The sequence below is a fragment of the Notolabrus celidotus genome, chromosome 2, assembly GCF_009762535.1.
Source record: "Notolabrus celidotus isolate fNotCel1 chromosome 2, fNotCel1.pri, whole genome shotgun sequence".
Lineage (NCBI taxonomy): Eukaryota > Metazoa > Chordata > Actinopteri > Labriformes > Labridae > Notolabrus > Notolabrus celidotus.
The window spans coordinates 7,815,057-7,830,049 of NC_048273.1; the positions used below are offsets into that span (position 1 = coordinate 7,815,057).

Genomic DNA, 14,993 nt, shown 5'->3' on the forward strand with positions numbered 1-14,993 from the left:
ACTGTGAAGGTTATGAGGAGTCAGAGGTCTATTTTCAGTATGTTCTTTAAACACAACCTATTTTTCAATCAGTTGTTGTTTGCATCCAGAAAAGATGCTCAATACAAATCAATTTTTGATTTTCACAATTATTTTTGGAATAATCAAATGTTTGAAATGTAAACAAATCAAGACACACAATCACAGGATGAAAAAATCTTCGGTAACACTTTATATTAACTGCACACTTTTAAGCATTAGTTAAGCATTAATTAAGCATTAATTAATACTTAACTCATCATCTGTAAGGCATTGTTCATACATTAATACTCATTTATATATCATGTACAAACACAGTTATAAATGTTTTATTATTCATGAATATGACTCTATAATATGTTAACTAACTCTTTGTTCATACTTTATAAATGATGGATTCACCAATTACAAATGAGCTATTATGGTCATTATAAAGCAGTTATAAACACATTTACAGGTTATGATTCTAACATTTAGTAAGGGTTAGTGAACACCTTATTACATAGCAAATTATGATTAATTTAAGGTGCTGTGAGGAACTTTTGTTTTGTATCGATTCTGGCGCCCCCCTTGTGGACAAAGTGATACCTCTTATCTCTTGTCCTATACATGCAAAAGTAGTGTTTTCAACAAAAGCCTCATCCTGTTGTGTTCAACAGTCAACTTTATCAGGCAATGTGATTATTTTCCATGAAAACAGTCAAATAAAGGCTGTTTCTGAAGCAAGATATCCATCATCTGGTCTGACACCTACCCCCCAGGGCGGTGTCAGGCATTAAAAATTACAACAGAGAAGGTGTCAGTGTTGCTGCTGATGGACTTGTTTGCTATTGAAGGTTATAAAGAGGCATCGGTTTCATTTTCAGTCTGTTTCTCAGCCATTTCAAAACTCCTCACAGGGCCTTTAAGGTAGTCACAAAGGACTTATAAGCTGCTTGTTCATGGTTTTGTGAGCTGATCTAAAGTGAGGACTTTTTATGCTTTACAAAGCATTGATAATTTGAGATTTAAAACCAGCAGCACCTTAAAACACAGAAGTCACAAATATTGATTCAACAGAATAAGGAAACAGACACAACACATGTACTTAAACTTGTATTCATTAAAAGGAAACAACCTCTGTATAAAACCGCGTTTATCAAAATAACTCTTCATATGAACTTCAAATACTCTGCAACTGAAAAAGAAAATCTCTCAAACTTAAAGTACTCACAGTGGAAAAACTCAAATAAAATATGACATATCAAATATATAAAAAGACAGTAACATTTAAACGCTGGCTGTATGAAACCATTTGGTGCTGCTGGTCTTAAATCTCATTAATGAATTCTTTGTAAAGCATACAAAGTCCTTACTTTAGATCAGCTCACAAAACCATGAACAAGCAGCTTATAAGTCCTTTGTGACTACCTTAATTAATCATAATTTGCTATGTAATAAGGTGTTCCCAAACCCTTACTAAATGTTAGAATCATAACCTGTAAATGTGTTTATAACTGCTTTATAATGACCATAATAGCTCATTTGTATTTTGTGAATCCATCATTTATAAAGTATGAACAATGAGTTAGTTAACACATTATAGAGAGTCATATTCATGAATAATAAAACATTTATAACTGTGTTTGTACATGACATATAAATGAGTATTAATGTATGAACAATGCTTTACAGATGATGAGTTAAGTATTAGTTAATGCTTAATTAATGCTTAAAAGTGTGTAGTTAATATAAAGTGTTACCATATCTTCCTTCCTGTACAAGCTCTGCATACTGCTGGAGAAAACAAGTGACACATGAACACTCTGCATGTTTCCTCTTTGCATGACAGGAGAATGTGGCCACCAGATGTCACTCACTTACTTAAAGTATGATGCAAAATTAAAACTGAAAGACAACCTTAGAAAGTCATTAATTTCTCTACTTATTGCATGTGTTTGTCCACAGTATTGTTTCATTTGTCCACAAATATCTCACCCTAGAATAACCGACTGAACATGTTGCTGAATGCAAAGGAGGGGAATATTTATTTACAGATAATTATCTCATTCTTCTTTCAGCTCTCAGCTCTTCATGCACATTTCTGTTCCCTGGTAATGAAAACATATTTCCCAGGCCTCCGGGGGAAAGATGCTGCTCTCTGACACATCATTAAATTTCATTTATTCGATTCAGTTCACGCCCGTTTGACAACGACGGGGCCGCCTTCAGGTGCGCCTCGGAATATCCTGCTTTCAACAGTGCTGCTGGTAAGATTTGGCTTACAAGTAATTTTTAGTATAGATTTTTTTAACTTGAGATTTTTTTTTTAGTTAGAGGGTTAGATTTTTTATTGACCTCGAGTTAATTTCAGGCATCCAATAACTGGCTCCCTGTTTCTTTTAGAATTGATTTTAAAGTCCTTTTACTTGTTTTTAAAGCTCTTAACAGCCTTGCTCCTCCATACATTACTGATCTCCTGTCATTTTATGTTCCAGCTCGATCACTGAGGTCCTCCAATGCTTCCCTTTTAAATGTTTAAATGCCTAGGATGTGGAACTCTCTGCCTCTGGACATCAGAACAGCGAGCTCTCTGTGTGTTTTTAAAAGTAAACTTAAGACTTACCTTTTTAATCTAGCTTTTAATTTGGAGTAGTTTATTTTAACCCTGGACTGCATTATTATTTTTATTTTTATTATTTTAATTTTAATCATTACAATCTAAACCATTCTTTTAACATGTATTTATTTATCTTATTTATTTCCTGTGTTCATCTGACCTTGTTAACTCTACCTTATTTTTAACTTTTCTTCCCACTCTTACTTATTTTATTAATTTTACTTTGTTGATTTTCTTTTATTTATTTTTTTAAGTATTTATTTTTTTTAATCATGCCTTTTATAATTTTACCATTGCTGTTGTTTTCTGACTGTCTGTTACTATGTGAAGCAATTTGGGCAACATGTTTTAATGTATGAAAGGTGATATATAAATAAAGTTGAGTTGAGTTGAGTTGAGAACTGCTCAAAAGACACATATATACACAACATGTCTGTCCCATTTGATACCCGCCCACCCAAAAGAGATTGTAGCCTATGTGTTTGCATACAAACAAAAAAACAAACAAACAAACAGATGTATAATAATGAATATGATATTATAGAATGCCCTATGCAGACATGCATCCATACATTTTATTTAGATTTTCTCAAGCTCCACTTTTTTATTATTTTGAGACAATGATGCTGTTTCCTACATGATGGTGACTTAACTTTATTTGTTTGTTTGTTTTTTGCTTGATCTAAACTTGTTTTCTCCATTTATCATGGAACAACAAAGCTGGTTTTCCTATTTTAAAGCTTTATTTTATCTAAGAAGCCTGAGACAATAACTATTTGTATTGCTTTTCACAAATCTCATGGGTCATGGCCATCTGACCTTCATTTGAGATCTCAGAAAAATAACCGAAGTAGCTGGTTTTCTTTGGAAACTGAAGTAAATCACAAATTTGGATGCATGTCTGCTTAGGACTTCCATATGTTGTCGTCAAAATAACAATGAAATGAAAGTCTGAGTGTTGTCTAGTTTTTGTTTAGAGTGGATTTCATAAATTGAGCACATATTGGAAGTTAAAGGTCAACAAAGTAGAATATTTTAAGAGTTTTACAGCGACTGAAAACAAGAAAGAAGCAGAAATGAAATAATGGCAAGAGAGATTAGAAAACTAAAAATAAATAAATAATAAACTAAATAAAATATGTGTACTTAAAGTAAGTTAAAGCATCAAATTAACATTGAGAATATAAACAGAAACCATCCAAAGCCCCTGTGATGCTGTCTTGTCTTAGCAAATTACATCTTTTTACATTTTCTGTCATTTATCTCTTTCTGAAACGCTTCTGGTTCTCTCTAATGTATTTACACATTGTCTCTCCCATGTTGTGTTTAGTTCTAAAAATGTAACACTTCTCTCTTTTACATCTCAATACTTATTTATAATAAAAGCTGTCCAAATACAAAAATAAAGAATTAAAAAATAATATAAATAGTTAAAATAAAAACATAAAAAAGGGTAAGGATAAGAGTTGAAGATAAAATAAAGGCTTAAAATATCATTTAAATTGAGTAGATAAATTATTTAAAACAATAGGTACAATTAATAAAATAATAAAACAGCATTCAAATCAATAGAAAACATTAAAGTAATAAAAATATTATAATTTTTTGTTGATAGTTGCTCCTTTATCCACGCAACCACTCTGATCTTAGAATCTTGAATGAGTGTTCACATTTCAGTTTGAATTGTTAATCTTTGAACTCGTCATTCCCTCGTAGTTCCCTGTTTTCCCACAGCCCGTGAACGCCTCCCCTCCTCCCCCTGTTTCAGCAGCAGAACAGAAGGAGCCTCTAGCATGGCGGAGGGTGCAGCTGGAGTTCTGTTGTCTCGCCTGTTTCCTCTTCATGTTAGCTTTTAATTAAACATATAATAGATGTGTCTTCGTACTGAACACTGAACATCCTCTAAGAAAACATCAGTAAGAAGAAAACTTGTGTTTGTGAAGGAGGGACTCGACAGAAGTGCTCTGGAGAAACCTGGTAGCTTGCTAACTAGCAGAAATTGGAAGAGGCAACAAGAGGAGGAGTCGTGTTTTGGAAGAGGTGAGCTGACTTACATTCAGTGAGTTTAATGTAGAAGTGTTATTGATAAATCACTGTCATTTAAAAAGTGTTTGAAAGCTTGATTCTGAGCTTAGAGCCTCTAAAAGAAACTTTTAACCACTCCAAATGTGACCACAGCGCGCCACTCCTGCGCGTAAACTTCATTATTTCACACTTTTAATTCTCCAATACTCAAGAAAACCACAACTAAGCTTGATCCAAGTGTCACAAATAAGTCTTCTACATTTCACTCCATGTTTTGCATGCTCTTCAGTGTTGCGTAATATTGACATTTTTCTGAGTACCGTTACGCTCCTGCTTTAAAAACACCAGAAAATTCTGATTTTGCGTCTGAAACGTCTCCTTGTGGTGTTACAATGAGGCTGATTCCCCCTGCAGTCAAATGCATCCTCACTAGATACAGTACTGATGACATCCCGGGTGGAAATTCTTCGCATGTTTTTGCTCCAGAACTCAAAATCACAGTTTTCCACTTTCAGCGTTTCTGCAGCTTTTTTCAGTTTTTTTTTTTCACGGCGCGTAAATCCTCCAAAAGTTCCCACATCTAATGATCCCGGATCACAGTCTGCAGGTGTATTTATCCGTCTCGACTAGATTAGATTAACTTTGCAGTAAATCCCTTAACGACACACAACTAGACAGTAGTTCTGGTGTTTGCATGTCTTGTCACATTGCTGCAGCTTTGCATGTGTCCGTGAACGCGTCGTGGATTCCCCAAATTAATGCTCCACATGAAAGGTTTTATGTTAATCCATTTACTCAGATTGCATGTAAACTGTTGCATTCATGTTTGTTGTTATAGAGCTGAAGACTAATGTTATTTTAATGCACACAAATACTCACATTGTGCTCCTTACAGCACAGCAGATTTACAAAATTAGACTTAAAAATCCTTTTTTTTTTTTTACACAGAGTTGTGATACATTGCAATGGAGCATTTGTTGAGCTGCGTATTGATAAAGGTTCCTGACCTGGTTTGGCTTTTAAATCTTAAGCTTTGACTGTTTTGTATTGTTTTAAATCAGCGCCTCACCAAAAACCCCACTCCAGAAAATCTCAGCCTCATGTGTCAGATAATAATACTTTAATAATAATACTTTATTTATATAGCACTTTTCAATATAAGTAACAAAGTGCTTTACAGTGGGCAATGAAAACAAGAAGTGCAAAGCAAAATGAAATGAAATAAAAGCTTAAAAACCCTACAAACTTCTGAAACAGACCCTTAAAATCAGAGCTAAAATTAAATAAAATCACACAGTAAAAGCTTTCCTGTAAAAGTGTGTGTTGAGTAATGACATAAAACACAGGACTGACTCTGCAAGTCTGATCTCCACTGGCAGGCTGTTCCAGAGAGTAGGAGCCCTGACTGAAAACGCCCGGTCCCCCTTTGGTTCTCAGTCGGGTCCTTGGAACAGCTAACAGAGCACTGCCAGAGGATCTCAGACTGCGACTAGGTTCGTAGGGGGATAAAAGCTCAGATATATATAGAGGGGCAAGTCCATGTAGTGCTTTAAAAGTCAATAAAATAATCTTAAAATCAATCCTAAAATCAGCAGGCAGCCAGTGTAGATAAGCTAAATGGGGGTGATGTGGGCACACGTTTTAGTTCCTGTTAAAAGATGAGCTGCTGCATTTTGAACTGTTTGAAGACGGTGGATTGATGTCTGACTAAGACATGTGTACAGGGAATTACAGTAATCGAGGCGGGAAGATATGAAGGCATGATGAAGTTTCTGAAGAGCTTTTGCCGACATTAAGGACTTGACTTTGGATATATTTCTGAGCTGATAAAAACAAGATGTTATATGTAAGTTTCCTCGTCTTCACGGCTACTTAAGCGCTTTCAAACTTTTACACCAAATGTTGACATGACATGAAACCATTTCCAGCTTTCAGCTTTCTTTCAAGTTAGAGTTTAAAGTCACTCTAACGCTGTTTTTAAATCTGAATCAAGGATTAAAGCACCAAACTGGTGGCAGCTCAGCCCACAGCCCCCCAAAGCATCCAAGGAAAGTGGAGAGCTTTCAGCTTTCTTTCAAGTTAGAGTTTGAAGTCACTTTAGCGCTGTTTTAAAATCTGAATCAAGGATTAAAGCACCAAATTGGTGGCAGCTCAGCTCACAGCCCCCCAAAGCATCCAAGGAAAGTGGAGAGCTTTCAGCTTTCTTTCAATTTAGAGTTTTAAGTCACTTTAACGTTTTTCTTAAATCTGAATCAAGGATTAAAGCACCCAACTGGTGGCAGCTCAGCTCTTAGCCCCCAAAGCATCCAAGGAAAGTGGAGAGCTTTCAGCTTTCTTTCAAGTTAGAGTTTGAAGTCACTTTAACACTGTTTTTAAATCTGAATCAAGGATTAAAGCACCAAACTGGTGGCAGCTCAGCTCACAGCCCCCCAAAGCATCCAAGGAAAGTAGAGAGCTTTCAGCTTTCTTTCAAGTTAGAGTCTGAAGTCACTTTAATGCTTTTTTAAAATCTGAATTAAGGATTAAAGCACCAAACTGGTGGCAGCTCAGCTCACAGCCCCCCAAAGCATCCAAGGAAAGTGGAGAGACTCTCATTTAATGTTTAATCACTGATTTGTAAGTCTGTTTGATTTTGAATGGAGGAGACATCTGTGGATAATTCCACCTGAGTCAGACACCAAAAAGTCTCTGTACAACCTTAGAGGTCAACAACATGTCATATTGTGCTCATGCATTGTTGTGCTGCAAAAATAAGAGTACAGATATTAATCCGACAAAATAAGAGTCATTTTTAACTGATGTTTTGAATATATTTGACTTCAAGCAGCCCTCTTTGTTCACATTAGCAACAGCACCAGTTTCAGCCATATGTGTTGTCTGCAGGATTCACACCATGACCCATTTCTTGTTTGCCCTGATGATTAATTTGCATGTCTTGACCCTGTTTAAAGCTGATGCAGAAGCCATGGCCCCAGCTGAGGAATGGGAGTGACATGACAGCACTGGTCCCGAGTCAGCGTCATGTTTTTCTGCTGAAGTAGAAGCAGAAAGCACAAAGAATGGACGAGTCAGTGTTGTTGGATTTACTCGAGTGCCCCGTTTGTCTGGAGCGCCTGGACGCCTCTGCGAAGGTCCTACCGTGTCAGCACACCTTCTGCAGACGATGCCTCCAGGGCATCCTGGGCTCACGTGGAGAGCTGCGCTGCCCGGAGTGCCGCACGCTGGTGGAGTGCGCCGTGGACGAACTCCCAAGCAACATCCTTCTGGTGCGCCTGTTGGACGGCATCAAGCAGAGACCTCGCAGGGCTGGACCTGGGGCCGCCGTCTGCACCAACGGTACGTCTGGAGCCGTGGCCAGAGCGCACAGCAGCAGCAGCGGCGGGAGCAGGGAGCAGGGCGCCCCGGGACCGCAGCCCCAGAGAGCTCAGGCTAAGAGCAGCCTCGTCCGGGTTAGTATACTCACCGTGACTGAGCATGGATCAGTGAGCATGAATTTGTGTTTCCCATTGTTTGGGTCAAGCTGAAACAAAACAGAGAAAATCTGTGAGGATTAAAAGCAGCATGTTGCATTACTGGCTCTCTAATCTTCCTGCGGATTAACGGTTATCATGGTGATCCCAAGCCAGCCAGTTGACTAGCAGCACAACATTATAATGGCAGTGATTGAGAGCAGTTAATAGTTGAGCCAACAAATGAGTCTGCTCTCTGTGCTGCTGACTGCAGCTGGGCTTCACTCATGAGAAAGGCTCTCAGTCCTCTCTGAGTCAGACACAATGCCGTGTGCCAGAGTCTTCCCCTTGCACCAGAGAGCTCTGCTGAAGGGTGGCCTGAGCATGTACGTGAGAGAGGCAGGGTGGGACTACATGGTGGTTGTTTTATCTGCATTACTGAGAGGAGGAGTTGTAAAGTGTGGTGAGAGAAGCAGAAGAAGAAAATAGTGGAATGGAGGGAGGGAGCTGTGCTTCAGAATTTAAGACGATGAAACAGAGATGATCTTTTTTTCTCCACACAGAAAACAAAGTCAGAGAAATAACAGCTGATTGTTTCTGTTTGTTTTTGTCGGTGCACAGAAGCTCAGGTTGGGTTTAATGTGGTTTTGTGAAAACACTGAGGTGTTATGGATATTAATGTCACTGCAGATCTTGCTCCAGTGCTTTAGCAACATTTGTTAGACCTCCGCTCCTCTCTGGTGGTTGCCTGAATGTGCTGATTTCCTTTAACTCTGCTGTGTGTGAGGCTAGAAAAGTAAGAAGCTGCAAGATACAATGTTAAACTTCTACTTGACCGTGACTATCATGATACACGAGATGCAGAATCACAGCATTTTATTCACATTTTTGCATATTCTGGGCTATTTCCAAGCATGTAATGTGATTTTAACGTTCATTGGGCTTCAGATTATGGACTGAAGCGGCATATAAACCTGAATGATGCAACAAAAGCAGCATTCAGTCCTTTTACCAACTGGTAGTAGTATCCATTGAGTGACATTAAACCCTTATCATGCAAACTGGGATGCAGGTTATGGATTATTTTTGCACCAACCTGCTCCTGATAGCCAACGCAGTTCAGATAACCCATAGCTTAGTATTTTAAAATGTGTAGTTTCTGCACACCTGAGCCTCAGAGAGAAAAGATGCATTCATATTCAAAGTCTTCATCGAGCCACTGGGCCGTCACACTCAGTATCCTCACTGGTCCATCTGTCCGTGGTCAAACTTGTGCCGCCGACGTTGTTGTGGATCAGACTGTATGTGTGTGTGTAGAGATCACATCATGCAGGGCAGGGACTCCACCAGATCCGTGTCTCATCCGTCTCAGATCCGCTGCAGTCCGGCTCCGTGCTCTCTCTCGTCCATCAACACCCACCAGTTGCGTTTTCAGGACACAGCAAGGAGCAGGACCACCAGGCCTGGCTCCGCTCATCATGACTGTTTGTTGTTGTAGTTCAGTGAAATACGATCTGGTGATAACACAGAGTGTTTGATTCTGAAAATTAACCGGATGTTTTCATTTTGTTTTGGTGTCTGACTTCCTGTCCCGCTCCATCTGCTCTGTTGAGATTGATGCGTCGTGCTCCGGCATCTGGCAAAAAAATCAAAGTCTTGTGTATCTGGTCCGTTGCGTTCCGACCTGCCAGATCAGAGACAGCCGGAACGCAATGAAGCAGATCCAGTGGAAGTTAACACATTCACTAGAATGTGAAGGCTTATTAATGCAGCTATAATGGGTTGTTTTTATGAGATAAAATTGTATTACTGGAAGAAGCATTTCTAAAGTAGGGGAGAACGGGGTTGGTTGTCACACTTTTTACTGTTTTGATGATTGCTCATCATCAAAACATCTTTCAATAGTCATTCCTACATTAAATTGAAGCTTAAGGTGTTGGCTTGAAATGTGTATCCTTCTCATTTTCCAACTCATTGTAACAAAGAGGCAATTAACTATCAAAGACACATTGTGACAACAACCAACCCCATCACGGGGATGGTTGTCACACACTATGGGGTTGGTTGTCACACACTATGGGGTTGGTTGTCACACTATGGGGTTGGTTGTCACACACTATGGGGTTGGTTGTCACGCACTATGGGGTTGGTTGTCACACACTATGGGGTTGGTTGTCACACACTATGGGGTTGGTTGTTACACACTATGGGGTTGGTTGTTACACACTATGGGGTTGGTTGTCACACACTATGGGGTTGGTTGTCACACACTATGGGGTTGGTTGTCACAATGGTATTTTAATGGGAAAAGTCTTTTAAAAAAGGCAAGAAGGCAGAACTAAATTTGAAAGTTGAATTACACTGACAAGTGATAGGCCTACATAACTTAATGCATTTTAACATAAAATGAGCAACATGCACAGGAAACACATCTTTAGTCCAGCCTATATAACAACATAAAGAACAAAACAAATAGGCCAAACAATAATGGCTGACTCAACTAGGCTACATGCAGTCACTGTCTGAGTTACAGTGATGGCAAATGTAGGGTCTGCTCACTCCAACTCCTTTCACCATGCATGATTTTGCCACCATTCAAAGAGAATGTGACGACCAAACCCAACTGTAATTTTTTGCTAGCATCAAGGCTAACAATCATCTAACAACTAGTTAGCTAGCTAATAAAAATCTGAACTATAGCTTTCCCCTCACACTTTGTAAGGGTAACACTTGTTTTGTTATAAACCCATCGTTTAAAAGCCTAGAAGAAAAATACTGAGGAGCTGAATATTTACAATTTGACATGAAAAACACAAAAAGTCCTCTCACCTCAAGTTCAGCTGTCTTACTCCAGAGAAGACTATGTAGGTGAGCTCTGATCCGAATTCTGGAAATGTCCATACCCCAATTTGAGAGACAGCGCCCTCTGACAGTGGCGAGATATAACGAGTGTGCCAACCAACCCGTGCGACAACCAACCCCGTTCTCCCCTATTCTCATATTGGTAGATGATTTAGTGGACCACTATGTGTGTTGTGGATCCTTATTCTTCACTGTTCTCGTCTGTTTGTCGACTAAAGAATATTTCGGTGTAAAGTATTAAAGATATGTTGCTGTATTGATCCTTCTAGAATAATTTAACATGTTAACATCAGGGCTGCACGGTGTTGCAGTGGGTAGCATTGTTGCCTCACAGCTAGAAGGTACCTGGTTCTAATCCCCGGTCGGGCAGGTGCGGAGTTTGCATGTTCTCCTTGTGCATGTGTGGGTTCTCTCTCCGGGTACTCCGGCTTCCTCCCACAGTCCAAAAACATGCTCACCAGGTTGATTGATCACTCTAAATTGCCTGTAGGTGTGAGTGTGTGCGTGAATGGTTCTCTGTCTCTCTGTGTTAGCGACCTGTCCAGGGTGTACCCTGCCTTCCGCCCGAAGCCAGCTGGGATAGGCTGGCTTCGTGACCCCTAACAGGCTAAGCGGTCAAGATAATGGATGGATGGATGGATGTTCACATCAGGAGTAAAGTCAAGTAGACACTCTTGGGATCAGGATTCTTAACATTTCAAGCTATGATCCTACACAAAGGAGCACAGGAGAGTGTGTGTGTCTCTGCTGCTGTGCATTAAAACCTCTCAGTCATAAGGTGAGCACACAGAAATGTAGAAAATGCAAAGCCTCCTGGGTTTTTGCAGCGCTGGTTTTCCAGGTAGGTCGGCTAGTCGAGATGAAAAGATGTGGAGGTCCTGTGTAGAATTACAGGAATGTCAAAGAGCTGATAATGTGTCTACTTGGCCATGCAGGTACGAAGATCAGAGACCTCGCTGTAAAATCGCTACCGGGGGGGACCCGCCTCATTTACCACACTGGTATCACTTCACAGCGCTCTGCTCCTTTCAAAGCTGTTTGTGCGTCGTGGAATTTCCCCCAGTTCTTTGGAGCCTGTTTGTTGGCGATAAAGAGGTGGACACTTGAAACTACCACATTCTTTCACCTCTCTTTTGTGTCATCTGGGATTGACAGTTGATTGTAATCCCTCGGTGTAGGCGCGCGGGGGTAGAATCCTCCCCCCGTGAAAGTGTTTTGTCTGAGTGTGTAATTGTGAAAAGCACTCAAAGGCTGTTTCCGTAGTTTCTTACATTTTAGCAGAAAGCACAAATGGCGTCTCTCGTGTCTTCTCTTCGCTCTCGAGGCGTTCTGCTGGTGACAGAGAACAAGAAAGGACACGGCTGTGCAGGTGTAACGTTTTTACAACATAAAAGGCTGAGATCAAAGCTGGCCCTGATCGCCGGTCTGATCTGTGGGGACTGAGCGCTTCACTGCCTCTGGGTGACACCCTCAAGTCCCACTTCTTTATTGTTCCTCGCCTGTCACCCTGTGTTTTTTTGGGGGGGAATTTGGAGGTTTCAAGCAGCTCCACCTCACAATTCTTCTACGGCAGGGAGGGGAGGGAGGTGGGGACCGCCTGACAGATGCACAACAGGGTTTTGTCTGGAGCCCCCTCTGATCTTCCCGACAGACCGACACGTGTAGAGCGAGCAGCAGAGATTGTGTGTGCGTGCACGGCCGCCAGTGAGAGAAGCTGATGAGTGTTAAGTGAAGGCGTCGGGACCAAAAGGGACAAATGTTTGGTGAGTCAGCTTCCTGCCCCCTCCTCTTACCATCCTCAGTTGTTTGACACGCTGCGCTGACATTTCTTTGATGAGGCAAAGGCTCACCCCGGCCGTCCCGTGGTCGTCTGGCCCCTCCACAGTCAGGTCGGTGACTCACCTGCGCCGCGGTGCTCCGTTACATGGATGTTATGTCTCCCGATCTGCCTTGTTGACTCACATGACGGGATATTTTGCTCACACAGATTAGGAACAGATAGCTTGGTGGTATTTTTTTTTTGTGTGAGAGTGAGTGAAGCCGTCTGCAAGCCAAAGGTCAGAGTTCAGGAGTCACGGCCGCAAGGGGTCGAAGCCGACCACAGAGGGGGAAGGAATTAAGCTGTATTCACACACATGCACAAAACCCTGAGAAGCTTTCAGAATAAAATGCTTTTGGGATTCAGGAATGTTGCAAACACAGGTTCTGTACAACACATGACGAACATCACACAGACTTATTATCTGTGAGTTACAGACATTATGCACACCTAAATTATTGTTGCAGTATCGCTCATTGCACCTATTACAAATCCTGCAGGCCCATCTTTGGTTATCATTTCTTCCCTTTCCAATTTAGGATGAGTGTTAATCTTAAAGTATTAGAGATTAGCTACAGCTCAGTCACATAAACTCAATACAAAGAGAGCGTGCATGGAGGGATGCACCATTTCAATCAATCAATCAATCAATCAATCAATCAATCAATCAATCAATCAATCAGACTTTATTCATAGTGTTTTTCACACAATGACATTGTAACACAAAGTGCCGCACATAAAATCAACTTAAAATAGAATCCACTTAAAAAAGAAAGATATATATATACATATAAAAATGAAGTAAAAATACCCCCCCCATCCTTATCCCAACCTCAGCCCTGACTCCAAACCCATCCCACAATCCTAAGGTTAAGAACACAATATATGCAATAATAATAATAATAATAATAATAATAATAATAATAATGAAAATTGAATAAATTCTAAAAATAAAAAAGAAGTTGCTGAACGAACTGAGGAAACGCTCTCATGATATCTTGATGAGGAAACACTGGAGGTAAAATAAGATGTTAAAACTCAACACAGGAAATTAAACTCACCAAAATAAAATACATTTCTAAGATAATAAAACACTAAAATATTGAACCGTTCAAATAAAATAAGATGCTATACTTAAAATCAATAAATAAATAAATAAAATAATGTGAAATAAAACTGTCGTAAGAATAAAATCAGTTAAAAGCGAGATTAAAAAGGTCGGTCTTGAGTTTGCTTTTAAAAATATTGATGCTCTGTGCAGCCCTCAGATCTTCAGGTAGGGTGTTCCACAGCTTGCAAGTTCACTTAAGTACTTTGTGTGACGCCATTAATCTCCTGACATTTTACCTAAACTGGTAATCTCAAAAGTGCATTTAAAAATCAAGCATTTTCAGGCGCTGTTGTTGACCTAGCAGTTTAAGCATGCACCATATTTACAGAGAGGTCGCTGGTTCAACTCCCAGCCTTGAACATTTGCTGCATGTCTCCCCCTGCTCTCTGTTCCCCACATATCCTCTCTCTCTTCAGCTGTCCAGTCCTACACCTGCATTATTTGCACATTTTGTTTCCTTGACAGACCCAACTGAGCATGATCTTTCACTATTAGCCAAATCTGCATCATAATGTTGATATTTATGCAACATTTGAATCAATAAAATGCAGTATAACCGTAGCAAATGTTATTTTTGCACCTTACTTGCTGCATAAAGACACATTTCAGCTATATTTGACCCACAGGGTTGAAAGGATTTGTAAAACCAGACATTGCAAAGGCTTTTTGTCCATGTTACGATTGAAAACATGCACAGAACTTTTTAAGAAAACCATGCAGATTGTTATTGTTGGCTGACAAGATTTATTTTAGCATGTTGAATACTTTTACTCTTAATTTTGCCAGAACAAAAAAGCTTCTACAACAGTTTGCTTCACTCTTTGTTTGAACACAGCTTTGTGTGTGTGATAATGCTCAGAATAAAAGCTTTAATTGGCTGTAATTTCTCACAGTAGTCTAATGGATGTGAGTGTGTGTGTGTGTGTGTTTAGTGGATGGGGATTGAGACTCTATTCTTTCCTCCACTCTTGGGGATATAATCAGGTCATTGTCTCTTCTTTGGTAATGAGTGCTTTATTTAAGGAAAGTTTTCTCTCTCCCTGCCCTTTTAATTCTGAAAATCTTTAAATTATCTGAATCAAATCGACAGCAGCAGAAAGTAAAGACAGA

At 39.8% G+C, this 14,993-nt stretch overlaps 1 protein-coding gene across 2 annotated transcripts in view; it reads left to right on the forward strand.

Annotated features, from left to right (window-relative positions):
• Positions 1–4,343: 4,343 nt before the first annotated feature.
• The window catches only part of sh3rf1 (SH3 domain containing ring finger 1), a 70,254-nt gene continuing 59,604 nt past the window's right edge, over positions 4,344–14,993 (forward strand). For both annotated transcript variants that reach the window (XM_034708574.1, XM_034708582.1), the window contains exons 1-2: positions 4,344–4,657; positions 7,594–8,091. In XM_034708574.1, coding sequence (XP_034564465.1) covers positions 7,702–8,091 — 390 coding nt within the window. In that variant the 5' untranslated portion in view covers positions 4,344–4,657; positions 7,594–7,701. The remainder of the gene's footprint in view (positions 4,658–7,593; positions 8,092–14,993) is intronic.